At 42.1% G+C, this 27851-nt stretch overlaps 1 protein-coding gene across 1 annotated transcript; it reads left to right on the top strand.

Annotated features, from left to right (window-relative positions):
- Positions 1-27804, top strand: scfd1 (sec1 family domain containing 1). The gene is made up of 15 exons (XM_034111531.2): positions 1-138; positions 580-670; positions 909-982; positions 4253-4334; positions 5285-5381; positions 5585-5655; positions 16683-16762; positions 16991-17053; positions 18456-18531; positions 21999-22052; positions 24888-24940; positions 25034-25067; positions 26474-26539; positions 27401-27469; positions 27578-27804. The coding sequence occupies exons 1-15, from the start codon at positions 23-25 to the stop codon at positions 27599-27601; spliced, it is 1050 nt and encodes a 349-aa protein (XP_033967422.1). The 5' UTR covers positions 1-22; the 3' UTR covers positions 27602-27804.
- The last annotated feature ends 47 nt before the right edge of the window (positions 27805-27851 follow it).

Below are 27851 nucleotides of genomic sequence, written 5' to 3'. Positions count from 1 at the left end.
CTACCAGCTGAACAGGGTGGTGATGGAGGAGGGGGCGGGGGGGGATCCGTCTCCTGCCGGCGCCAGACCAAAGAAGAAGAACAGGAAGACGTACGACCTGACGGGAGCCGACAGGTTCTGGCAGAAACACAAGGGCAGGTGAGACTTGGGAGGAGGAGGAGGCTGGATTTCATTCCTTTCGTTTTGGTACAGGCTTTCAATATTAGCTCTGCCAATAGCATGGTAGTGTGTCATTGCTTTGTGCCTGTCAGGGTTCTTCTTATAACCTTTATTTGGTTTAGTTTTTATTCCATATATGTGCGCTCGTTCCCACGTTGTGCTGCCATCACTGCCCATCAGAACAATAGAGTTTATCTTATCTTAAATCTATTCGTGGTTGTGATGAAGGCCTGTTCGCTTAAAGAAAAGTATTTTAAAGTGCTGCTGCCTTCGTTCAAAAGCAAATATGTAACGTCTGTATCTTCAAAAAAACAAAACGAGGACAATAATATGCTAACATTACTTGTTTGCATCTCTTTTGTCAGACGGCGATTTTAATTGTTGGAGACGAATGAATACTTGATTTTGTTGTGTGTTCAGTCCGTTCCCAGAGGTGGCCGAGTCGGTCCAGGAGGAGCTGGACACGTACCGGACCCAGGAGGACGAGGTCAAACACCTGAAGAGCATCATGGTGAGACACACACACACACACACACACACACACACACACACACACACACACACACACACACACACACACACACACACACACACACACACAGGTCATTTTCATGGTCAACAAACAGCTGTCTTGCTTTAAACTAGCTGCCACTTACTAGTCAGCTGTCAAATATGAGTCACAAATATCTTATTCAGGGTTCAATGTTCACTCTCTCTCTCTCTCTCTCTCTCTCTCTCTGTGTGTGCAGGGTTTAGAGGGAGAGGATGAAGGAGCCATCAGCATGCTGTCAGACAACACAGCCAAACTCACCTCTGCTGTCAGGTACTGATCACTGAGTCTCCTTCATTTAACAACAGCTTCTAGCTGGATATGAACTGAGTAGATAAACTGGAATAATGTAGTTCTTGAGCACGACATTATTTCATAAAAAAGCATTTTGTTGTCATTCAGCAACAGAGAGGCAGACCTGAGTGCCATTCACTGTTACTCCATCACAAGTCATGCTATCATTGATGTTCCTCATATTAGGCAACCCTGAAATTAGTGTCTTAATAAGCCCAAAAGCCCCCTCGATGGGGGCTTTTTTTTTCTTTTCACGACACTGTGTCTCAGGGCATCTTAATATTTAAGAACCTATTAATGTGTTATACCAGATTAACAGAAATAATCTCAGCTAATTGACGATACAAACCATGTTTACCAAAACAAAACACAAGTCTCACAAGAAGCATCTAAATGACCTCTGAGCGAAAAATGCTAACGGTCTTTGGCACAGAACTCAAGATAAAAGTACCCTTATTACTTATCGTAGCTGCACATACAAGATATCAGATTAAAGCTGAGACTCCACAGATTATGTAGGTATATATATCATCACTGAGTGATCCGGACTCGCGACAGGGGAAGCAAACACAGACATCACAACACGTACCTTTACGGAGCTTCAAGGGAGATCGTCTCACCGTAGCTGTCAATCTGATCAAAAGACGTGTTCAATGTAGGGCTGCAACAAACGACTAATTTGATAGTCGATTAATCTATTGATTAATGAAACGATTAATCGACTATTCGGACTATTACGCCTTGCACAATTTCTCAAGCGCTCTTATTTAGCCATCAACTTTTAGATTTAGCTTGAGGTTGTTTTAGGCATGTGGAAACTAACAATGAAGACAATAAAGATGAATACTTGATTACAAAATACATATTATTAAATTAACTAAACAAATTGTTTACAAAATGATCATTGCTTTTCATTTAAATTAAATAAATAATATTTCACATCAAAAGAAATAATGTGATGAACTGTAAACAGAATAGCTGAAACTTTAACAAACTAAATAACTCGGTTACCTCTAATCATTAACCCATGTTTGTATAATGTAGTTAACTCCGTGTGGTGCTGCTAGCACACAGAACACCTGACGTGGAAACGTTCCTCGTGGACGGGGCGACAGAGCTGCTAGAAAGACAGTCGAACCCGGTGCATTCCTCCGTCTGATAAATTGCTCGTGTTACCTCCCTCACATGCTAAACTCTTATTGCACTTTAGGCAACGAGCATCGAGACGGGTAAAGTTTAACAACACCTCGGAGCGGCGTTCTCTCCGCCACCTCCTCCGTGTGTTGCTGCATGGAGCAGCCGCGTGTGTGTAAACGGCCCCGCCCCCTCCCACACAGACCAGGAAGAGAGATCTCGTCTGATCGAAAATACATCATAGACGCATTTGTTTGTCTTTTTGCATATTAGAAACGAGCTGGCCACACTAAGACTGTGATATAATGTTTTTGTATCAATAATACATGACATATATTTTTTAAATGTCCCCAGTACCAATAACGTTGTAGCTTAACGGCGCGTAAAACGCACGTGATGACGTCACCAACGAATCGACGACTGAATTAGTTGGCAACTAATTTGGTAATCGATTTTAATCGATTAAGTCGATTAGTTGTTGCACCCCTACTTGACTGGCATTAAAACGAGAAAAAACGCGGCTGAATCGGTTAATCCATAGGTTGATAATGTTTCTGGGTAATAATTTGTTTTATTCATAATCCATAATTCCATTTTTATGTAAAAATCGGAGAGTAAAAGTTAGCTGCTAATGGTAGCCACCAGAGTTATCGCAGCTTCCGGTTTTGGCTATGCGGCAGTCTCACACACACACATTACCAAATAAGGAGTATGTGGGAGTTCCCCTCGATTCCATTGGCTCTGACGGTTAGAAAGAGATGTCAATCAGCAAAATCGAGCAAGGGGGGCCAGAGATAGGTCAAATCCACCCAAATGACCCCAGAAGTGGTTTTTTTGTGCTAAATCTCTCTAAAAAGGTCAAATTTCACTTGTTTTGCATCAATCTTGATACAGGGTACTTATGATATGTTGTAGTTTGGATTCCTAAAGCTTGTAGTCTACCATCCCATCATTCAAGGGTGGTTTTCACTATAAGTAATTCTTTTTTTTGGATGGACACAATAATTTACATTTTTTACTGTGTTCAATCTGAATTTACTTTAAAATAAAAACATCTATATTGATTCTGACACTTCTACATCCGACTCACACGTGTAACCTTGCTTTGAGAAAAAAGATTATTAATGTAACCCTTTTAGAAGCGAAGATATGGTCATTTGTTCTGGGAATGTTATTTTCGAGCCTGAGACCTGAAAACAGGCTCGGGGCTCAACAGAAAGCACCAACAATCAGAATCTGAGTTTTGCTGATTTGGTCTCAAAGTCGCCTAAACTTAACGACTACATCTATTACCTTTTGGGAAATGGACTTCCTCGTAGGTGCCCTTCAACCCTAACTCCAAACACCAATCTGCTCAACAACATCCCAGTGATCCTGAGAATATCTCTTGGTCAAAGCTCCCGGATTAAATGAAGGATGAGAAGTGTTGAAACTTCTGTTTCTCATGACTAATTCATTTCCATAAATGTCAGAAGGAGCCATTTGTTTTTAATTTCCATCACCACACACTTGTTGTTGTTTTTAGACACAGACGGGATCAACTGTAACCTTAAAATGGGTACAGGGAACATCTGAAAGTTAGATATTTGTTTTGGAAGTCTTCTAGTCGTGTACCGTGCTTTCCGGACTGCATATAAGCCGCAGCAGCTACATTGTCCGTCTGTCTTGCTCTCGTTCTGTCTCTCGGTTTTACTTTGGCGCGCTACCTGTCTCACTCTTTTCCGGCCTCCAGCTTTTCCTGCTGGAGCCCGCCGCTTAAAGGTGGCGGGCGCGGACCGGTCCTAGAGCCCATAGCGTTAAAGGTGGTTAATTTTACCTGTAAAATCCATAGATGTAGGAGATTCCCTAGTGGCCGTTAGCGGTACTACAAAAATGGGGGGAAAAGTCGCGGCTTATAGTCCGAAAAGTACGGTATTTATCTTCTTTACAGATCAGTGTACCAGATAGTAGGGTTGCCAGAAACTGACCATGATCAAAATCGATTGTTCGGCAGCCCTGGCGAATAATAATCGATTATTCGACCGATTATGGAGACTGTAGCGAATATTCGAATAATCGCTGGCATCCCTACCAGATAGAGAGTTTCCCTTTTCAAATGTTGTGTTTTCTCCGCAGCTCTCTGCCTGAGCTGCTGGAGAAGAAGCGGCTGATCGATCTGCACACCAACGTGGCCACCGCCGTCCTCGACCACATCAAGGTACGGTCACAAATTAGGACATGATACTTTGGGCCAGAGTTGGCGAAACAACGTCAATCAGAACATTTTATACTTTTTAAGATAATGAGAATATCAGAATATTTGTTTTTGTTGATGTAAATAATCAGCTCTGTGACACTGTAATGTTGATTTGAAGCACTTAGCTGATGCTTTTAATTTAAAGAGGCTTACAGAAACTAAGTGTGGTGTTTACAGAACGCCATTTTGGATCTGTGTCAACTTTTCAAATTCTAGATTTAAAACTAGATATTAGAGATGATGGGCTTTTGTACGGAGCCCCTAAAGGGACATGGAAACAACAACAAAAAGAGAGACAAAAAAAAATAAAGACTTTATTTTTTTTTGAGAACGTTACCGATGCACCAAGGAGGAAGTGGAACACAAGACAACCAGTGGCGGACTGGCCATCGGGACGAATCCCATTGGGCCGGTACCGAAGTGGGCCGCCCGTTGACAGTTTACGTGGGCTGGGCTGGGTGCGAGTCCCGGGCTGATTTTTAGTCCCAGTCCGCCCATAGCTGTTCAATGAAGGTAAACACAGTGTAGGCGGTGCGTAAAAGCTCTTCGCTGGTGCTGCTCTTCTCTGAGTTACACGTCCCGCTGCCTCCTGGAGTGACCACACACCCCTGGCCCAAATGTCCTTAAAGTGAAGTACGATATATATCTCAAATAATGTATGCACTGTCATTTCCCCACCTAAACATAACAGTCTGCAATTAAATGGTTGTCTCCTGTGCGCTTCACTTCCTCCTTGGCGCACCGGTAACTTTCTCAACAAAAAAAAAGTGCGAGATACTTTCTGGTGAGCACGAGAAACTTTCTCGTGCTCACCAGAAACTTTTTCGTGCGCACGAGTTAGTATCTCGTGCGCACGAGTTTTGTTGTTGTTGTTGTTGTTGTTGTTAACTTGAATCTGTTTGTGTCCTCAGAGTCGCAAACTGGATGTTTACTTTGAGTATGAAGAGAAACTGATGAGCAAGTCGACCTTAGACAAATCTCTGCTGGACATCATCAGTGACCCAGATGGTACGAGACACACACACACACACAGACACACAGACACACACACACACACACACACACACACACACACACACACACACACACACACACACACACACACACACACACACACACACACACACACACACACACACACACACACACCAAAGTGTTGATTGTTAAACAATACATAAACTTAAGTGTGTGTGAACGTTTTTGTTTATCAGCCGGGACCCCTGAAGACAAAATGAGACTTTTCCTCATCTACTACATCACTGCTCAGCAAGCTCCTTCAGAGGTAACACACACACACACACACACACACACACACACACACACACACACACACACACACACACACACACACACACACACACACACACACACACACACACACACACAGAGGGAGAACTTCAGGAGTAAATACTCGAGTACTTTCAAGTCACATAAACAGAAAACAGGTAATCTGTGAGTTTCAGATTACTGCTATATTCTCTTACTTTATTTACACACACACACACACACACACACACACACACACACACACACACACACACACACACACACACACACACACACACACACACACACACAGCTATTAGTAGACTTTATAAAGGCACATAACATCGTTTGAAGCACTCTTTAACCATCTTGAAGTGCTCAGCCATTTCCCAAAGAAAGCTGTTCCTTCGCGAATCAACAATTATTCAGTAAAAAACCACGGAATGTTTTTTGTCCGCAGCCACAACAATGAATTCTTTGACGGTACTTCAAAAATATCCATGAGCCTCCGAGTCCAGGTTCTTTCTGTCAGCATCCAAATAGTTTCCCTGCTATGCAAAGTGTTTTGAACCAGTTTCCCTCTGTGTTCACTGGGAGCGCGAGCGTGTCCAAGCCTCTGCGGTGATGGATGCGTGCCGGCCGCCTTCAGGAGTGTGTTTTTGGAAAAGACGTCATGTTGGACTCTTGAGTGTAAAGAACTGGGACAGAGAAACCAGTGTGAGTCAGAACAACTGCACCTGCACAGAATTAACTACAACGGTCACCACTTGGCTCTTATGGTATGGATTAATAGTGAAGAACGTTCAGGAGAAGTTCACATTAGCAATGCCTAAGCTCCTCGTAAGAATCTCACCATCATCATTTTTAATTGTTTTAATGATGGCTAGAATATATTTGCAAATCCCTCTACTCGTCTTATTCGTGAATTGCTATTAGTGATTTTTCCAGACTGTGCAGCCTACTGATAATACTTCTATACGCCTATCTATCCACGCCTTGGAATGGAGTATTTTTAGACTGTAGTTCTTCTACTTTTACTTAAGTGAAGGACCTTTACTCGACACTGGGCCAAACATATATGTACACAGAACAAAAATATAAACGCAACACTTTTGGTTTTGCTCCCATTTGTCATGAGATGAACTCAAAGATCTAAAACATTTTCTATAAACGCAAAATAACCATTTCTCTCAAATATTGTTCACAAATCTGAAACAATGTGTGATAGTGAGCACTTCTCCTTCGCCGAGATAATCCATCCCACCTCAGATGCTGATTAGACGGCATGATTATTGCACAGGTGAATCAAAGTGGGTCGTCACCGTGGATTTTCTCTTATGCTCCAACACAGGGGTGCAGAATAGTTTCCCCCCACTTTCGTGCGAGACATCGGGAACTGCTTTGCCCGTCTTTAGCAGAGATGTTCGTCGGTAAATGAGATGGATTAGATTTTTTCATCTTGGTGTTTTCTCTCTCGTGTGAGCTCCACACGTTCACTCTACGGTGTTGTTTAGCTTCTGTGATGCGCAAGCTGATGACGTCGCATCATCATCGTCGTCGTCGTCGTCGTCATCATCATCATCACGTCGAGTTAACTTTTTTCCCCTCAACTTTGTGTGGAAAAATGCGGGGATTATGCGGCCTTTTGATAAATATGCAGCCTTTTAAAAATCTGCGCCATTTTGCTGATTATGCGGTAAATTCTGCGATCGCAGATTCATCTTTCTCTGGAGGGTCTATCAAGCTTTTAAAGGACAGCAAATGTGATGTTTTGGGTTCAGCACAAGAACAACTAACCAAAGAAAGGTCGTCCTTATCCCTGTTCTCCACAGACTTCCTTTGTTCCAGGCAGCTCTGGTTTTACTCTCATTTCACGGAAAATCGGCTTAGATATATTGAACGTTCTTGAAACGGTTCCTTGGCTTCGTGTGGAATAACACTCAAGCATCAAATACTCTGAAGTCAGATGATGAGAAGTGACGTATTGTGGATTTAGTTACAGAGAATGAAACGTGGATGTTGGGAAACATATCGCTTAGATTTGGATGATTCTTGCATTCAAACAGACCTTCAAATACTTCTTGTAACATGACGATATAAGTAGAGCCGGGACTCGATTAAAAAAATTAATCTAATTAATTAGAGGCTTTGTAATTAATTAATCGAAAATAATCGCATTTTTAATCAAATATACATATTTGACCTGAGAACAGTGAGAAGCAGTTTCCACATGGATTTTACTCCAGGTGGTCGACAGTCGAGTGCAGTCCAGTGGTTATTCTCTCAGACGTGGACTCACTTATCCTGGCCCTGAAACCAGTCGTCTGGTTGAGTGTGGGTTGGGTCAGGGTGTGGTTCCTTGCACTCGGAGTCGGGCTAACGTCCACGCTAGCTGCTACATGCTAGCTGCTACATGCTAGCTGCTACATGCTAGCTGCTACATGCTTTGCATTTAGGTGATACTTTAGGCTTGATGTGCTGCGGCTCTTATCGACGCTTCCATCCGTCCGTTTTTTAAAACAAAGTGTCCCATCCACGGGGCGACCAAAGCGGTCTCATCAGCTTGTTCGTTCATGTTTGACTATTGTTCACCGTGGTTTGTTGTTGTTTGAAGTCCCATGCTGAAGTCATGAACGTTAGTTGGTGCTCCAGTATAATCGGTACGCCTGAAACTCATCCAGTGAGAAACGTTCCGCTGTGCAAAAATAAGTGCGATTTAAAATGCGTTAATTTTTGTGTAATTAATTAATCTTAATTAACGCGTTAAAGTCCCGGCCCTAGATATCAGTTAATATCGCGAAACCATGAGAGAATTTGATATTTAGGAGTAGAAGGTGTGTTGAGGGGGTTACTCTGAGTTTATGGGATGTATTAGAAGTTGTGTGTCAGCAGAGATGATCCAGCGGTGACTCGTGATCTGAGGGTTTGTGGTTTGGTCTGTCGTCCCACTGAGGAACAGAAGAGTGACTCTTGAGAGAACTTTCTTTGATCCTTCCTTGGTGTTCAGTGTTCACTTTTGGAAACTAAACAGAGACTCTAAAGAAAGCAGAAGATCAGAGGCGATGGGAAAAGTAAAAGCATGAAATCACAATGCATGAATTATTCTTTGGAGTTAAGAAACGGAGAAAACAAACCTAGCACAGTCGGGTTCAAAGGTCATAAACTAGTGGTTTTATCAGTTGCTTTCACATTATTGTGCTTTTATCTTTATTAATGTAACGATAAAGGAGTTCATTTGAACCTTAATATAACGTGCACCTTATTAAGCTTGTGTTCTATGCAGTTGTTGCTCTGGTTTTAAATCTTTATCTCTCTTATGACTATACAAACTCAAACTCACTTTTGCCGTTTGTTTCACTTCCCCTGCAACTTTTAATGAACACGATTGATGGATAGATGGATAGATGGAAGGATAGATAGATAGATAGATAGATAGATACTTAGATGGATAGATGGATAGATAGATAGATAGATAGATAGATACTTAGATGGATGGATAGATAGATGGATGGATAGATACTTAGATGGATAGATAGATAGATGGATGGATAGATGGATGGATAGATGGATAGATAGATAGATAGATACTTAGATGGATAGATAGATAGATACTTAGATGGATGGATAGATGGATGGATGGATGGATAGATGGATGGATGGATAGATAGATAGATAGATACTTAGATGGATAGATAGATAGATAGATAGATACTTAGATGGATGGATAGATGGATGGATGGATGGATGGATAGATAGATAGATAGATAGATAGATACTTAGATGGATAGATAGATAGATACTTAGATGGATGGATAGATAGATGGAAGGATAGATAGATAGATAGATACTTAGATGGATAGATGGATAGATAGATAGATAGATACTTAGATGGATGGATAGATAGATGGATAGATGGATAGATAGATAGATACTTAGATGGATAGATGGATAGGTAGGTGGATGGATAGATGGATGGATGGATGGATGGATGGGTAGGTAGGTAGGTAGGTAGGTAGGTAGGTAGGTAGGTAGGTAGATGGATGGATAGACACTTTATTGATCCCAAATTGAGAAAATTACTTGGTTACAGTAGCAGCAGTGTGTTCAGGCATTACAATCTTAAAATCTAAAAGAAACATAATAAAGTAAAAACAATAAACAATATCAAGTCTCTGTGCGTAACTACAGTAGAAAGGACATGAACCGAATGTTGGAATTGATAAATAAAGTAGGAATGCCTTTACTTGTATTGAAATTGCGTTTTGATGCACACAACGCATCACTGACAGCGACCCTCCACCACACAAAACAACACCGGTAAATAACCCAATTTGTGTTCTTTGACATTGAAAAGGATATTGCATTGTGTTTGTTACTTTCGTTGCAGTTGTATGTCTTAAGTGTAATTTGGCTTGGCTTCCTATTTTGTATGGACATGCTTTTATTTTGAAGGAGAGTTTACGCTGTTGACAGGAAGTTGTCGTTGCTATGGAAACAATAAAAGCTTCACAGCGGGCGGAAATTGTCATAAAGTCCGCGATAATAAAACCCACCCATTTAGAGGGAAGATATGATTGGTCAATTGTACTATCATTTGACATTACTCTCTCGTTCAGTTGCTACAGCAGGACCACCAATCAGCTCTTAGCTGACGAGCTTCTTTCATTTAACCCTTCACATTCAAACAGAAACTGAATAGGCAGATTCGAAGGATTCATTTCTTTGGAAATGTTATTTTAAATTAGTGCTGTAAAAATTATCGCGTTAACGGCAGTAATTAATTTTTTGAATTAATTGCGTTAAAATATTTAACGGCTCTGGTACAGGGGTGCACATAACTGGTACGCAGGTTATGTGCGTAATCTGAAATGCGTACCGTCACTTGTGTCACAAAGCGCATTTGCGTACCGACGTACTTGTGAAGCTTTTCCAGAAGGCGGTTAGATCACCGGACGACAGAGTCGGTCTCCGTGTGCACAGACAGGGCTGCTGTTAACGTCCGTCTGTACAACGGAACTGTGCCAAAACTACGCCAACCGGCTGCGAGGGAGACTCCCCCCCTTCACTGGAGAACTGCGCTAAAACAGCTGATCACAACGTTCACACTCTGTGGTCACGAAGTACTCCACTAGCCCCGCCCCCCCCCTCTGTCGACTTTCCTGAAGTACTCCACTAGCCCCCCCCCCCTCTGTCGACTTTCCTGAAGTACTCCCCCGTTGATAGAAATCAACACGTAATGAATTCAGACCCCACGGTTTGATGATTGATAGGTGTGTGGGTTGTCTTTCATTTTCATACATAAATAAATGGCATATTTTGGACATAGTTCTAATGGTGATTACTCATGATTAATTATTTTTTAAGCTGTGATTAATCTGATTAAATTTTTTAATCGTTTGACAGCCCTATTTTAAATACAATTAAATCAAGTTATTTTGGTAAAACTAATGAAGAATAAAACTAAAAAGATATTTACTTTTTTAATGTTTTTAAATATTATTTTGTAGAATAGGAGAGGGCCTAAGATATTTATTTGTGATAAATGTGTAGCTCTAAAACAAAGTGAACTTAAATGTAAACGCTAAAGGTTTATTAGGGGAGTTTGCGTTACCTTACTAAAGACCTGTTGAGCATTAGACTGGTGTTTTCACCTCCGTGCATATGGAGATGCTGTTTATTCCCACGATGACGAAATTCCCCAATTCTCACTTGACAAACATCCAGTTCTTCTTTTCCGACGCTCTGGCACATCAGCATCTGTGGGTTGGCAGAGATTATAAATGGTTTGGACAGATGTTCTCACGTCAACTTTACTCATCGATCAGACCGATTTCAACCGGGCTTTGTGAGAAGCACCTTCTTGGCTCCACTGTCTTCATGAAATCATTGAGAGCCAACGTGATGGGACAAAAACCCTCCAGTAGAATGATTCTCTCTGAAAATAAAGAGCTGGTAAAAGTGGAAAGCAGCACAGCTGGATCAGGTTTAGTTTGGCTGAAGACGCCTTCCATCCTTTATGAAATGACAGCGACTGTGATTGTTATTATATTCTCACTGAAGTCCACAGGTTTCTGAAACTGCAGTTAACCCTCAGCTCAGAAGCAGTCAGTCAGTCGGCTGTTTGTTACATTACATTGCATTTAGCTGACGCTTTTATCCAAAGCGACTCACAATAAGTGCATTCGACCAACAAAATACAACCTTGAAGAAAACAGAATCATAAAGTACATCAGGTTTCATAGAGCCAAGCATTTAAAGTGCTTCTCAACTGGCTTTAGATAAGCCAGTCCTTTATTAGTATATAAGTGCTTTGTTAGTAATTCTATCGCTCGAAGTGGAGTCGAGAGAGATGAGTTTTCAGTCTGCGCCGGAAGGTGTGTAAGCTATCTGCCGTCCTGATGTCAATGGGAGCTCATTCCACCATCTTGGAGCCAGGATAGCAAACCCACGTGTTTTTGCTGATGGGAACTTGGGAAATTAAAAAAGGAACTCACCTTGTGATAAACCTGCAAGAGAAAAAGCATTTGAACTCCACACTGTTTCAGAAATAATCCTTGATGTGGTTTAGAACAGGATGGCGTTTTATCACAGCAGAATTTAACTTTATTTCCGGTAGAATTCTGATCAGGCATTAGCTCCGCCTCCTTTTTTTTTTTTTTTTTTTTTTTTTATAAAGCTAAGGACCCAAAATCCTTGTTTCTCTAACAGGGCTTCAAAAGAGTTGTTTGAGCAGTATGAGGCATGGCTACAAAATAGGTGATCTGTTTGGGATTTTAAGCAAAACACTTCACAGACATGTTTTGTATAGGTATGGCCCTACAATATATGTTTCCAATATAGCATGATAGATCCACTTTAAACAATCTGTCTCAATTATTTAGTCAGCGATCGATCAATGCCGGTAAAACAGAAAGGATTTTATCGTCAGTGGCATCAGAAAGGGATGATTTCATACGGATAATGTCCTATATTTAATAAACCTTTCCTACATTTCATTCAAACTTCTTCCTCTGCATGACATGACATGTTACTTGTTGGACGCTTTTATCCAAAGCGACTTACATACTCAATACTGTGGACAATCCCCACAGGAGCAGTTTGGGGTGAAGTGTCTCAGGGACATGCATACATTTAAACCTCGGTTTCCCCCCATAGCGATCAATAGAAACAAGTAAGATAAAAAAACGATATATATTTTTTTTATATATACTTTTCTTGTCAATTTATATTTTATGTTATTATGACTTTTATTTATGAGGTTTGTTGTTCTCTCTTTCCGTGTTTACTTTTGTGATTTTGCACTAAAATACCAAAGCAAATGATATCCCAAACCTTACTTTTAGTTTAGTTTGGTCCTTCTCTTATATTAAAGATATTAATGCAAACATTAGGAGTTCAACTGAAAATTAAAACATAAACAAATATTGATATAAATATAGGAAGTTAAACTGAAATAAAATGTATAAACATTTTCTAGAACCTAGAAGTCAAAGTCCAATAAAATAGATTTAAAATATTAATTTAATCATAAATCTTCTACTTAAATGTAAGGCATGGCAAGTTTATTTATATAGCACTTTTCAACACAAGGCGATTCAAAGTGCTTTACAAAAAATGAAAGACATTAAGAAAATGGCATTTAAAATCAATCATTAAAAAGAAAAGCTAATAAAATAAACATTAAAAGAAAAAATACATAAAAGTTACAGTGCAGTTTAAGATATGAATAGTTCAATTAAAAGCAGCGACAAAAAGAAAAGTCTTCAGCCTGGATTTGAAAGTAGTCAGAGTTGCAGCGGACCTGCAGGTTTCTGGGAGTTTGTTCCAGATGTTTGGAGCATAGTAACTGAACGCTGCTTCTCCATGTTTAGTTCTGACTCTGGGGACAGAAAGCTGACCAGTCCCTGAAGACCTGAGAGATCTGGATGGTTCATAATTTAGCAGAAGGTCAGACATGTATTCTGGGCCTAAACCATTCAAAGCTTTATAAACCAGCAGCAGTATTTAGAAATCTATTCTTCGACACACAGGAAGCCAGTGTGAAGACTTCAGAGCAGGAGTGATGTGATCCACTTTCTTAGTGTCAGTGAGGACTCGAGCAGCGGCGTTCTGAATCAGCTGCAGCTTCCTAACAGATGTTTTAGTGAGACCTGTGAAGACACCATTGCAGTAGTCCAGTCTACTGAAGATAAAAGCATGGACACGTGTCTCCAGATCCTGCTGTGACATTAGTCTTTTAATCCTAGATATGTTCTTTAGGTGATAGCAGGCTGATTTAGTAACTGTTTTAATGTGACTGTTGAAACTCAGGTCAGAGTCCATGACTACACCTAGATTTCTGGCTCTATCTGTTGGTTTGAACATTGCAGGCTGAAGCTCAGCGCTAACTTTTATACGTTCTGCCTTGGCTCCAAAAACCATTACCTCAGTTTTATCTTTGTTTAATTGGAGAAAGTTCTGACACATCCAGTCATTGATTTGTTCAATGCACTTACTCAGTGTTTGAATTGGAGCATAGACTCCTGGTGAAATGGTTACGTAAATGTGTGTGTGATCTGCATAGCTATGGTAACTTATTTTGTTGTTCTTCATTATCTGAGCCAGTGGTAGCATGTAGACGTTAAAGAGAAGAGGCCCCAAGATGGAGCCTTGAGGAACCCCACATGTCATATTTGTCAACTCAGATGTGTATTTACTAGGGCTGTCAAGTTAACGCGCTAATAACGCGTTAACGCAAAAAAAAATTAACGCCACTAATTATTTTAACGCGATTAACGCATGTGTATTTTTTGTCCTCGGCCGCCCCGTAGTTTCAGAGCGCATCGAGTTTAAAATACCATCTACAAGCTGATGCTGACAGCCCCGCTCCTGCCGCCCGCTTGTGGCAGACCACACTTCCACGCTCACCGGCAGGCACCGACTGGCCATCGGGAGGACCGGGAGGGTGTGTGTATGTGTGGCCCGAGCGAGCGAGAGAGACCTTACGTGCATTGTTGTTGTTAGCATCTGGTGCTAGCTAGCTGCGCTAACGGAAACAAATGAAAACAGAGGAGCGCTCTAAAAAATATTCCTCTAAGGTACATTTAGAACAGATCAAAAATGTGCGATTAATTTACGATTAATCGCGATTAAATATTTTAATCGACTGACAGCCCTAGTATTTACCTATAGAAACAAAGTTGTTTCTGTCCTTTAAGTAGGATTCAAACCAATTTAGAGCGGTTTCCGAAAGTCCCACCCACTTTTCCAGTCGGTCTAGTAATATGCTGTGGCAACAGTGTCAAACGCAGCACTGAGAATTAATAATACTAACACTGAAGTTCTGCCACTGTCTGTGTTTAAGTGGATGTCATTAAAGTCCTTTACAAGAGCAGTCTCAGTGCTGTGGTTTGGACGAAAGCCTGACTGGAACACATCGAGACAGCTATTTAAATGCAAGAAATTACTCAACTATTGAAAAACAACTTTTTCAATGATCTTACCTAGAGATGGCAGGTTTGATATGGGCCTGTAATTGTTCATTACTGAAGCATCTGGATTATTCTTTTTTAAGAGCGGTTTAATGACTGTACACATTGTACTGCAAGAAAAAGACCACAGCCTGAGTATTTAACCTTTTTCAGACACAGTTAGACAGGCTGTTCCACACGAGGCGTTCAAGGACATACTGTAACTCTCAGCGTCTCTGCTGACAGATGGTGTGAGCAGCCTCTCTTTCCTTTCATCCACCTGAGCGATGGATCACAGTGGGATTAACCCCTCACCCTCCACCACCTCCCCCCTCTCACTTCCTGTCATCCTGGGTTATCCCTCTCCCAGCTCCTGTCTCTTTTCTCCCTCCTTTGATCCCCCCCCCCCTCTCTCTCTCTCTCTCCCTTCCTTCCTCTCTGCAGAGTCTCAGGAGTGCTGCTCGAGTTTCTGAAAGATGTGGTGTGATTTCAGTCTCACAGAAACTCACACACACACTTTCACGTGGGTGTGTGATCCCTGCCACTGAGCTGCCAGTCACAGGAGTATTAAATAATACGGTGCACCAAACGTCTCTTTAACTACCTGTACGTAGTACTGTGCAAATACTGTGAGAAACCTTGCCCGACGGATTCTGAAAAATAGGATTAATTCTGCCGTTTTCAGATCAGAAATTGATTTATTACGTTTCTACAATGCATAACCATTTGTCATTTAGAAATGGAAAGCAAAACGTATGCATATACAAATGAAACAATGCTTTGTTCTGGTTATATGTACAAAGTAGGGCCGCTCGATTATGGCAAAAATTCTAATCTCGATTATTTGGTTCAATAATTGTAATTACGATTATTAAATGCGATTATTCATTGACTTTGAAAACATCAATTTATTGGAGAAAACATTTTGAACAGTATGTTTTGAACAGTTGATTACCCTGAACTTTAAGTATAAAAAGAAGTAATAATAAAAAAATAATCGTTTTATTTCGATTACGTTGTTTTCGTAATCGTTGCAAGCCATAATCGCGATTAAAATCCGATTAATTGAGCAGCCCTAGTACAAAGGGATAAAAAAAAGAACAATGGAAAACACAAAGAATAACAACGACTAAAGTAATCCCCTACATTCACTCATACACGCGAATATTCACCAGAAATATTGTTAATATATGCATGTAATACATACGCATATACATACACACATCTACTGTATACACACACACAAACATATGCTGCAGATAAGCTATGCATAAGTGTACCTAGTGGTCCCCAGGCTTTCTGAAATGTCCTGTTTGAGCATAGAAGTGAATATCTTCTGCTGTCTTGATGAACACTCGATGATGCCGTCACGATAACAGTTAGACAACTCATCATCTCGTTAACTTTCATGTGTTAGCTGCTCTGGTCTCCCTGCTTGTTAACGATACGATACGACAATACTTTAGAGGTCAGGTCTGAAATGCTCCTTGCATCACAGCAGCTCCATGTGTAACATCAACGTGGACATCGAGACATGATCAAATGGTGTCTTGAATATGGTATATTGTCTAATGTTTGTGTGACTGTGTTTCAGTCGGACTTGGAGCAGTATAAGACGGCTCTGTTGGACGCAGGCTGTGACCTCTCACCTCTCAACTACATCAAACAGTGGAAGTAAGTCTGACCAATGAGTACGGGTCTTTAAAAGCATCATGAAGCTGACATATCTCGTGGTTAACCGCTTTTGATTCTCTGATTTGTACTACTTGTACCAACACTATCTAAATAGGAAAATCCCGTTACCGTAACTAACGTCTGTGTCTTGTGAAATAGTTAAATATTTTGGATCTGTTGTCTGTCAGTGCGGAGTGTGATTCAGTCTGGTTTCCTCGTCTTTTTCAGAGCGTTTACCAAGATGGCCGCGACTCCGGCCAACTACGGCAACAGTGGAGTCAAACCCATGGGGTAAGTTTGCAACACAATACAATACAACTTTATTTATAAAGCACTTTAAACATCCAGACCAAAGTGCTGTGCAGGCAAATGGATAAAACACAGCTCCGCTCACACACCATAAAGCAAGTACAAGTAAAAACAATTTAAATGCAAAAAAAGCAACGCTCTGAAAGATGTTGAAACGCCAAATGTTAAAACGCTAAGGAGAAGAGGTGGGTTTTAAGAAGCGATTTAAAAGCAGGCGGTGTGGAGGCCTGTCTGGTCTCCAGGGGCAGAGCGCTCCACAGTGCGGGAGCCGCTAGCAACGCCCCCTCTGAGCTTTGGCCTGGTTTCAGGCACGTTCAGGAGCAGTTGGTCCGCTGACCGGAGAGGGCGGCTCGGCGTGTAGTGCTGTAGCACAGGGGTGTCAAACTCAAGGCCCGGGGGCCACATTCGGCCCGCGACTTAATTTTATGTAGCCCCACAAGAGCTTGCAAAGAATATAATATGTTTATTATACGGTTACATGCTGCAGAAGCACGTTGCCCTTAAACTACAAGTCCCACAATGCATCTCAAATATGACTTTTTTTCTCAGAATCTGCCTTTTTTTCTTCAAAATATGCATTTTTTCATAGAATTCCTTTTTCTCAGAATTAGATTTTTATTTCAAAATGTCACTTCTATTTCTTTTTTCTCCAGAATTTGGCTTTTCTTTTTAAATCATTTTGGGACATACGCACTGAAAAGACTTGCCCTAGACTTCTGCTTTCAGATGTAGTTAATTATGAAGTTATTACCCTATCCGATGATAATCCAATGCAGAGGCAATGATGTAATATAATACATTATTTTATATATATGATATATTTATATATGTATTTTTATATAGTCTTAAAGTTACAACCGGCCCTTTGAGTGCAACCATAATGCTGATGTGGCCCGCGATGAAATTGAGTTTGACACCCCTGCTGTAGCAGCTCAGCAAGGTATGGTGGGGTCATGCCATTTAGGGATTTAAAAGTAAATAAAAGAATTTAAAAATGGATCCTAAAATAAATTGTCAGCCAGTGGAGAGAAGCTAAAACAGGGGAAATGTGGTCAAACCTCCGTGTGCCAGTTAAGAGCCTTGCTGCAGCGTTTGCAACACAAGATATGTTTTAAGATATTTATATATAAAAAGTATGACTCTAATTAACACCTCTCTAACTTAGTTAAAATAGAAACATCATCTCCTTGTTACAAGTAGTGTTTGCAGGATGATATAAGAAGTAGCACCACGATACGCTCAGTGGTGTCGGCAGTTTTAGCAGCAGCATCGTTTTGGTGTTTTTATGAATTCAGTTCAAACAGGGGTTTTGTTCAGAGTACCAGCCTAACCCTGTCCTCCTCCTCCTTGTTTCCTCCCCCCTTGTTTCCTCCCCTCTCCGCAGCCTGTTCTCCAGAGTGATGAATTCTGGATCCCAGTTAGTCATGGAGGGAGTGAAGAACCTGGTATTAAAACAACATGTGAGTTTAACTCTCTACTGCTAGCAAATTGAAATCAATCAATCGACTGCAGACTTAAAGTACGAGTCCAAGCTGAACCCAATGAGTTATTTTATCTTTCAGTTACCTTTCATTCCACAATTAACGGATGAATCAGGAGAACTAATTACTTTCCCATCGGCCCTATCTGCATTACGTGTTATTCGCTAATTAGCTAATGTTAGCATAACACGTTAAACTCTCACGTATCCGACACACGGTTCCTGTTGCGTGCTTCAACGGAGATGCTTCCCCTTCACTTTGAACGGGGTGACGTCACTTCGATTTGCCTCCATTGCTCGCGGTGAAAGTTGAGAAAAGTTCAATTTTTCAAGCGTCGACGGAAGCGCCAGCCAATCAAATCGTATGCCAGTACAAGCGCTAGCCAATCAAATCGTATGCCAGTACAAGCGCTAGCCAATCAAATTGCGTGCTTTGCTCAGAATGGTAATCGCTAACCCTGCTGAATCTCCCTGTTAGCGTTGTATTTGTTAGCATGCGGATGTTAACAAGTAGCTCTAGGATTAGGACTGCAATGCAAAAAATCACAATTACGCGATAACTCACAGAACCACACCGAAATTTAAATAAATGCTTTTCCGAAATCTCTCACCTGAAGCTTAGAGAAACATGCCACAGACGGGTTCTCGAGGGCAGTGTTTCTCAAAATGTTTCATACCAAGGACTTGGTACACTCCACAAATATCAAAACACACATCGTTTTTCTAGAACAGATTACAAATCGCCTGAAAATGGTACAAACAAGTGGCAGCATGTGTGACGAAGGTGTTGCGCTGGGCTATATCATGCAATCGAAAAGTGAAACTTAACCTCGCTCCATTGCGGAGATATTCCCGCGAGAGTGCGGAAAACTGAAATGTATTTATTTATTTCAAATGTGAAATTGTACCAATATACTCACGGACCACTAGGGGGCGCTCGCGGACTACACTTTAAGAAGCACTGCTCTAGGGTTTCCCCTCGTATTATGTGACCCTACGGTGGACTAATGCTCCAGCGAAAAACATTTCCTACATGTTAGAGTAATTCTCTTAAACTAACAAACCGATACATTTAGACACGCACCCAAAGATGTCGATCAATAGTTGGAATGAAAGCTTTTAGTCGAGAAAGGCTGCGATCCTCATCTCTTCCCTGTCCTCATGATTAATGAGATATTCTCCTCCGACACAGCGCTGGGTCTCCGTCTAACAGCTGGCAGCCAGCCTCAAACATTCCTCCGTCCTCCGCTGTGCGTCTCCACCTGAGGACAGCACATTTATTCAGGCACGCTTTCATTCACACCGCTTTACCACAAAAACACCACTGTTCCCACCCGCCTGTGTGGGGCTGGAGGGTAAATCAAGCGTACCTACAGTAATGTGACAGGCTATACGTTCCTGCACACCAGCTGTGTGCAGGACTCGCTCCAGCGTGAAGTCATTTATAATCATTACACACACACACACACACACACACACACACACACACACACACACACACACACACACACACACACACACACACACACACACACACACACACACACACACACACACACACACACAGACAGACACACAGAGACAGATGTACATAGACAGACACACACACACACACACACACACACACACACACACACACACACACACACACAGAGACACACACACACAGACAGACAGACAGACAGACAGACACACACACACACACATAGAGACACACACACACAGACAGACACACACACACACACACACACAGAGACACACACACACACACACACACACACACACACACACACACACACACACACACACACACACACACATAGAGACATAGCGACACACACACACACACACACACACACACACACACACACACACACACACACACACACACACACAGAGAGACACACGCACACACACACAGACAGACAGACAGACAGACAGACAGACAGACACACATAGAGACACACACACACACACACACACACACACACACACACACACACACATAGACAGACATACACACACACACACACACACACACACACACACACACACACACACACACACACACACACACACAGAGACATAGAGACACACTCACACAGAGACACACATACACACACGCACACAGACAGACAGACAGACAGACAGACAGACACACACACACACACATATAGACACACACACACACACACACACACACACACACACACACACACACACACACACACACACACACACACACACACACACGGAGACGGTGTCTGTTTTCTACACATAGAAGCTGAACGGACACCAGAACGTCACAAACTCTCAGTCTGGATGAAAGTTATTCTGCTCGGTGAAAACATTTCAAACTACCCTAAAAACAAATCAAACGATAAGATGATTATGTTTTCTCTGCATGAGCAACTGGTGGAAATGATAACATGTTAAATATAAACACAACAATTATAATAACTTTGAACAACATCGTGACAGAAATGCAAATATAAGGATGTCGTTTTTCCTTAACTGATATATTATTGTTTGTCATCCTGTGGGCGCTAGTTAATTCTGTCACTTCACCAAAATCTAGTTTTTCAACTTTATTTGAATATTTTTTTCGTAATTTAACAAAACTGAGTCTATTGGGAGTTTAATAACGTATAGGAACATCGTTCTGGTGTACAACATCCTGCACCCTCCACCTCTTCACTGATTGGTTACTCAACGTAACGCCAGACTGACCACGAGAAGCTCCACACGAGGCGACCTGTCAGTCCCTTTCAGGAGGGTGCTTTTGGTCTGTCATCATTCTCGGTCACAGCAATACATTACATCACACACACATTCAGTACTGAGTCTAAGGGACACAACGACATGCTGACTGCAGCGGGACTCGAACTAGCTATCCCCTGATGCAAAGTCCACTGAGCCACAGCCTCCCAATACAAAACTGGAACTCTCCACCCACTCAAATCAAAGACATACCACCTTCACAGCTCACTTAAAAACACGGTCCACTGAGAACTCGGGGCGGTGGTGGCGAAGTCGATAGGGACTCGGCTCGGCAACTGGAAGGTCACCAGTTCAAGTCCTGGCAAGACCAAGTGCTACCGAGGTGTCCCTGAGCAAGGCACCGTTCCCTACACGGCACTACTACGGGCGCCGTACAAAATGGCAGCCCACTGCTCCTAACACGAGGATGGGTCAAATGCAGAGAAACAATTTCCCCACGGGGATTAATAAAGTATATCAAACTTACAAAGTTACATTTCCACATGTCCCGAAATAACTGATGTTCTACAAAGCCAAAAGTGCTCCAAACTTTATCAACACTTATAAACAAAACACTTTGGACTGACCATCTGGCGGATTTCTGTCCAAAGGCGTTGTGTTTGTAACTTGACCCAGACAGGTTTACATCTCACACATTCAATAATCCTGTGATGATGTTTCTTCCAGAACCTTCCTGTCACTCGGATCCTGGACAACCTGATGGAGATGAAGTCAAACCCTGTGAGTTCCTGAGCATTTTATTTAATATCCCAAAAGCACGAGGGCCGGTCTAGTGAAAGTAGAAAGTTAGATTGTTATTTTATTGTTTACTAAAACAGTATTTCCTCATTAATATAGAAGTCTTTCAAGAATTTCACAGCTGAAGCACAAGGTGTTATTTTCCCATGTGTTAGTCCTTCTCTAAATACTGGCTTCCTATTGGTTCTTCCCTCTCAAGATGCAAATCCTCAACAAACCAAATAATTGTTTAAAAAGTGTCATTGGTGTCATCAAACAGCTGTTCACTGTAGTTTCATAAACAAACGGGTGAGTGTGTGTGTGTGTGTGTGTGTGTGTGTGTGTGTGTGTGTGTGTGTCTGGCAAGGAGATTAATATATTTGACACACACACACACACAGTTAAATGTGAACCCTTCTGAGTTTACTGTAAGACACACGATCGATGATGATGATAAATGAGGGAATTATTTTTATTCAAGCTCATGTAGTCATCTGACCCAACACACACACACACACACACACACGCTGCAGGTTTCTCAGCGTCTGCAGTTTCAGACGACTAACAAAGATCCCGTTGTTGTGAATCTGTCGGGGGAAAGAGGAAGAGGAGGAGGAGGAGGAGGATGAGACAGGAATGGGATGAAGATGAAAGAAATAGACCACATTCTCACTGTGTGTGTGTGTGTGTGTGTGTGTGTGTGTGTGTGTGTGTGTGTGTGTGTGTGTGTGTGTGTGTGTGGGTGTGGGGAGTGTGTGTGGGTGTGTGGAGTCAATGTTTAAGTAAAAAAAAAAAAGAGAGAAATACCTAAACATTTAGCGTCGTTAGCTTAGCATAAAGAGTGCCAAGCTAGCTCGTTCCCAAACATCTCACAGCTATATATTACATATCTTGAATTTGATTATTTGTTTTCTACCTTTTATAATTATTTATTCACATTTATAAAACGGACAAGTCAAATCAAGCAATCTGATTGGTTCTTAGCTGTGATATACTGAGCGTATACCACGGGTAGAATTGTACTTTTCACAACAAGTCAGTATCCCTCCGCGTCTGAGAAAAACATTATACCGTTGGGCTGGAACAAGAAAGCAGCGGAGAAGTAACGGGGCAGAGACATCAACCGGCAGGGCCGAACCACGCCCCTTAGCTGTGATATAATGAGCATACACCACGGCCTGTCGTGAGCTATTGCTTAAATAATCCCCGTGTGTCTCCAGACGTCTTCTTATCATGTCAAATAAACCTCAGTTAGGTGAAGCTGCAGGTCGGAGGTTAATCTCTCAGCAGGCGCATGTGGCGGATGAAATAACTCTGATCCAGTGTAACTGTAAACAGGTCAAAGGGTACATCTCTCCAGTTTAGGACAACCCGCTCTGAGGGCTGCAGTGTACTCGCTTGGGGCTCCATTCTGCACCGGGTTTATTTTGGCTACCGACCGGTCGAGGCGGATGTACTACGCTTCTGAGTGAGACGTATTAGGAACCGTAAAAGAGACGGACCGGATCAGAGGTGAAATGTAATTAACAGTCTTTCTCTGTGTGATCCTCTCTTTTTAAAACAATATTAGCCTGAGATGGAACATTTTGCAAATTAGACGCATCGGAAATTCCGTTTTTTGATTAAAAAAATACAGACGTTTCTGTTTATTTTACTCCACTTTAGTGAACGGTAAAAAAAAAGTGAAACTTCGAAGAGCCTCTGTACTCGTAAATCCTTTTGCGCTGCATCTCGCACTTTAACAGAAACGTTAAAATGAAAACTTAAAGGGCTCTGAGCGTCCGCACAGAACAGCTCAGGACGCTTCAAGTTAAACATTTCTCAATTTTTCTGATAAGGGGCGGCGACCACAGTGGAGGAGAATCTGTTTGTGTTTCTGTCAGAGATCATAACAAAGACGGAACCTGAGCGTTGTCATGGTGTCCCTGTTAGCGGGGGTCCTCCTCCTCCCTGGCTAAACGGCTGTCAAAGTGACCGGTGAAGTTCATTCATACAAGGTGTGAGAGCTAGAGTCCTCTGGTGGGTGTTCATGTTGGAGAAACAATGTCAAACAAATATATTTTGGGCGGCTGTGGCTGCGAGGGAGTGCGGTCGTCTTTCAACCAGAAGGCTGTGGGTTCGATCCCGGCCCGTGCAGTCAACATGTCGATGTATCCTTGGGCGAGATACTTAACCCTGAGTTGCTCCCGATGGCCAACGGTGTGTGCATGTTAGGTCCTAGAGCAGTGCTTCTCAAAGTGTGGTCCGTGAGCGCCCCCTAGTGGTCCGTGAGTATATTGGTAATATTTCACATTTGAAATAAATAAATACATTTAAGTTTTCCGCACTCTCGCGGGAATATCTCCGCAATGGAACGAGCTTAAGTTTCACTTTCTATTGCACGATAAAGCCCAGGGCAACACCTTCGCCACACATGTTGCCACTTGTTTGTACCATTTCCAGGCGATTTATAATCTGTTCTAGAAAAACTATGTGTTTTGGGATATTTGTGGAGTTAGGTGGTCCGCGAGTGTTTTTTTATTGGTTAAGTCCTTGGTATGAAAAAGTTTGAGAAACACTGATATAGAGTAACATACACTGCTCTGTGTGAATGGGTGAACGACATGTAGTATGTAAAGCGCTTTGAGGGGTCTTAAAGACTGGATAAAGCGCTATATAAACAGTCCATTTACCATATAGTAGCACAAACGGATAATAAAATGCAAGGGTGCAAAGCTAGTCGTTGTTGAGATATCATTGTTATTGAAACAGGGGGGTCCGGCGCCTTTCAGAAGATACACTATGTAGAAACATGGCCTTCAGATTCACATGAAACTGACTGACGTTTGTCTCCTGCAGGAAACAGACGACTATCGATACTTCGACCCAAAGATGCTACGAGGCAGCGAGAGGTACCACTCAAACATATATCGAACACTGCTGATCAGTTCTTTCACTTAAAGTTCTCTCACCATCGTCTTCTCCCCTCCCCTCTTCTCTTCCAGCTCTATTCCCAGGAACAAGAACCCGTTTCAGGAGGTAAGCACCGTTTCTGTTTCTGGACTACAGTTTGATTCATGAGTCCGAGTTAGTGCCAAGACAAACGGGAGTTGAAAAGGAAATGGAAGACGGACTGGAAATGATGCAGAACCTCAGACATCTGTCTCTTTAATCCCCCTCTAACTCAGAATCAGACTCGGAGTACATCCTCACAAAGAATCTATTAAGGTTCCTCTCCTGGCTTTAAACCGCTAAAAACTCATCTCTGTTCATCGCATGGATATATTTAGATGTCTTTACCACATCATGTTAAGCCTTTGATGTAACTCTCCGCCTTCACCCTATTGCGTAAGCTCAAATAAATAACCAAATAACTCCAGGTGACGAACATGTTGGTACGTAGTGTCCCGGGATAACTGTCACAGCGTTGTTTATTCATTTCATTAGTGGCGAAAGCGATTTCCAAACAGTGCTCTGGAAAATGTCTCCTGCAAACCCCGATTGTCTCTTGAAGTTTGGTGGCGATATTACAATTTCTCTTTTGCTCCATTACTCCCTTCCCAAGTCCCAGGTTGCGTTCCAATACTCCATTTAGCTTAGGAACCTTGATAAGCCATGATAAGTGCCGTTCCAATTCTCTACATGAAAGGAAAGGAGGTTTCAAACTTCCTTTATAACCTCCTTTAGCTTAGGAACCACTGGACCTCCCTCACCGAAAGGAGAGGAGAAAATGCTGCCCCACAATGCATTGCAGCCGCAGCATTTGCCGTCACTCAACAGTCAACAAACGATTATTTCACTTTCCTTTTTTATTTCAATTCCAACTTTGGTCCTGAAGAAAATGTTTCTCTGTTGTCCACGTTCATAAAGCAAAGCAGCAGCATCAGAGCACGGTGCAGAGTCTCTAGATGAGTCCCTCGTTCTTATTAAACATCCATGTTGTAGTCCGCTCTATAGAAAACTGTGGTTTCCATGGTTACCCCACAGCAGCAGACGCACACAATGACGTCCGCTGGCGCATCATAAACACGTCAGATAGAGAAAGTGCATTCGGATTCTCTAAAGTACCGCAGTCTCTTCTCCTAAGTCCTTTTGAATTCTCCTATCCACTATCCCTTAACCCCGTGACCTTTCACTCAGAGGTCAAGGAATAGGATATAGGGGTTAGAACTTAGGAGCTGATTTTTGGATTATCGGAACGCAACCCCAGACTACGTGGCAAACTCTAGTGAACCCTGCCGTTCCTAGGCGAACATGAAAAAACCTCCATCTAGACACAGCGGTTGATTAGAGCGACTCTGAAGGCATGAAGACACACAACTTCTCTTTAGCAGCAGTGACCATTTGTATGATATGTTTCTGTATTTATTCAGCCATGAGAAACATCTTATACATCTTCCTGCAGACAGAAGCAGACTAACCCCGATGCTTTTCATTTCCTTCAGGCCATCGTGTTTGTGGTCGGAGGAGGAAACTACATCGAGTACCAGAACCTGGTGGACTACGCTAAGGTACTGTAATACTGCTAGTCCCGTACTTTTCGGACTATAAGCCGCAACTTTTTCCCCCATTGTTTGTATACAGCTAACGGCCACTAGGGAACCTCCTACATCTATGGATTCTACAGGTAAAATTAACCACCTTTAACACTACGGGCTCTAGGACCGGTCCGCGCCCGCCACCTCTAAGCGGCGGGCTCCAGCAGGAAAAGCTGGAGGCCGGAAAAGAGAGAGACAGGCAGCGCGCCAAAGTAAAAGTGGAAGCGAGAGACAGAACGAGAGCAAGACAGACGGACAAGTTATCTGCTGCGGCTTATATGCAGGTGCACTTTGTAGTCCGAAAAGTACGGTACTACTGGAAGCTACTTAAATAACTCACATTAAATAATAAGATATAATGTTGAACCTGTTATTTGATGTTTGATATATAGCCGTTAAATCCATGTGTAGGAGCCAATTAACGGTGGGTATAAAGGTGGGAACATATGTGTGTTGGTGAGAGGTTCTGCCGGAAGGCCCATACCGTTTGTGACCACACACGGAGAACACACACAAACACGGGATTAAAACCAAAGCAAGAGGTATGGTGTAAACCATAGATACCGTGTGGGGAATGAAACAAAGAAACCAGTAAAAGAGGGAAATAATGGACTGTTTCGAACTGGAAACGCTGGTTCTGACTTTTGCGTCGATTACCCCCACCACGCGGATCCTCAGAGGCTTAAGGCGTTGGCTTGGCCTCGACACCATGTTTGTGATGACATGGAAACAAGAACTGTATTTCTGTCACAACGTCAAACTCGACAAGTATTTAACGGTAATATTTCCCGTGTTCTGCGGCAGTACTTTTACATTTGTGTGTTTTTATTTCAGTTCAAGCAGGGGAAGAAGGTAGTTTACGGCTGCAGCGAACTCTCCAACGCTGGTCAGTTCATCAAACAGGTGAGAACACACACACCTGTGAAGCACAACACACACACACACACACACAACACACACACCTTAAAGAGACAGTATACCATATTTGACTTTTTCTCTGTCTTTCCACAGCTCTCTCAACTCGGCCAAAAGTAACAATGACTCTGACAATATGTGACACCTCTCTCTCTCCCGCTCTTTCCGGAGGTCATGTGACCTCTTTATTCCACTTGTTTTATATTAAATTCTTCTGTAAATGGACTTAACATTTCCTGTCTTAATTGTCATTTCTGTCTCTTCCGCTCAGCGCTAATAAAGCTAATACAAAAAAAAGTCTAATAAAAGAAAGTCTAATCTCACGTCGGCCTCACTCTTTATTCTTCTTATTTTATAGGAGTCCTGCATC

Source organism: Pseudochaenichthys georgianus, chromosome 22 (assembly GCF_902827115.2).
Source record: "Pseudochaenichthys georgianus chromosome 22, fPseGeo1.2, whole genome shotgun sequence".
Classification (NCBI taxonomy): Eukaryota; Metazoa; Chordata; class Actinopteri; order Perciformes; family Channichthyidae; genus Pseudochaenichthys; species Pseudochaenichthys georgianus.
This window is presented reverse-complemented; position numbering and strand designations above follow the sequence as displayed.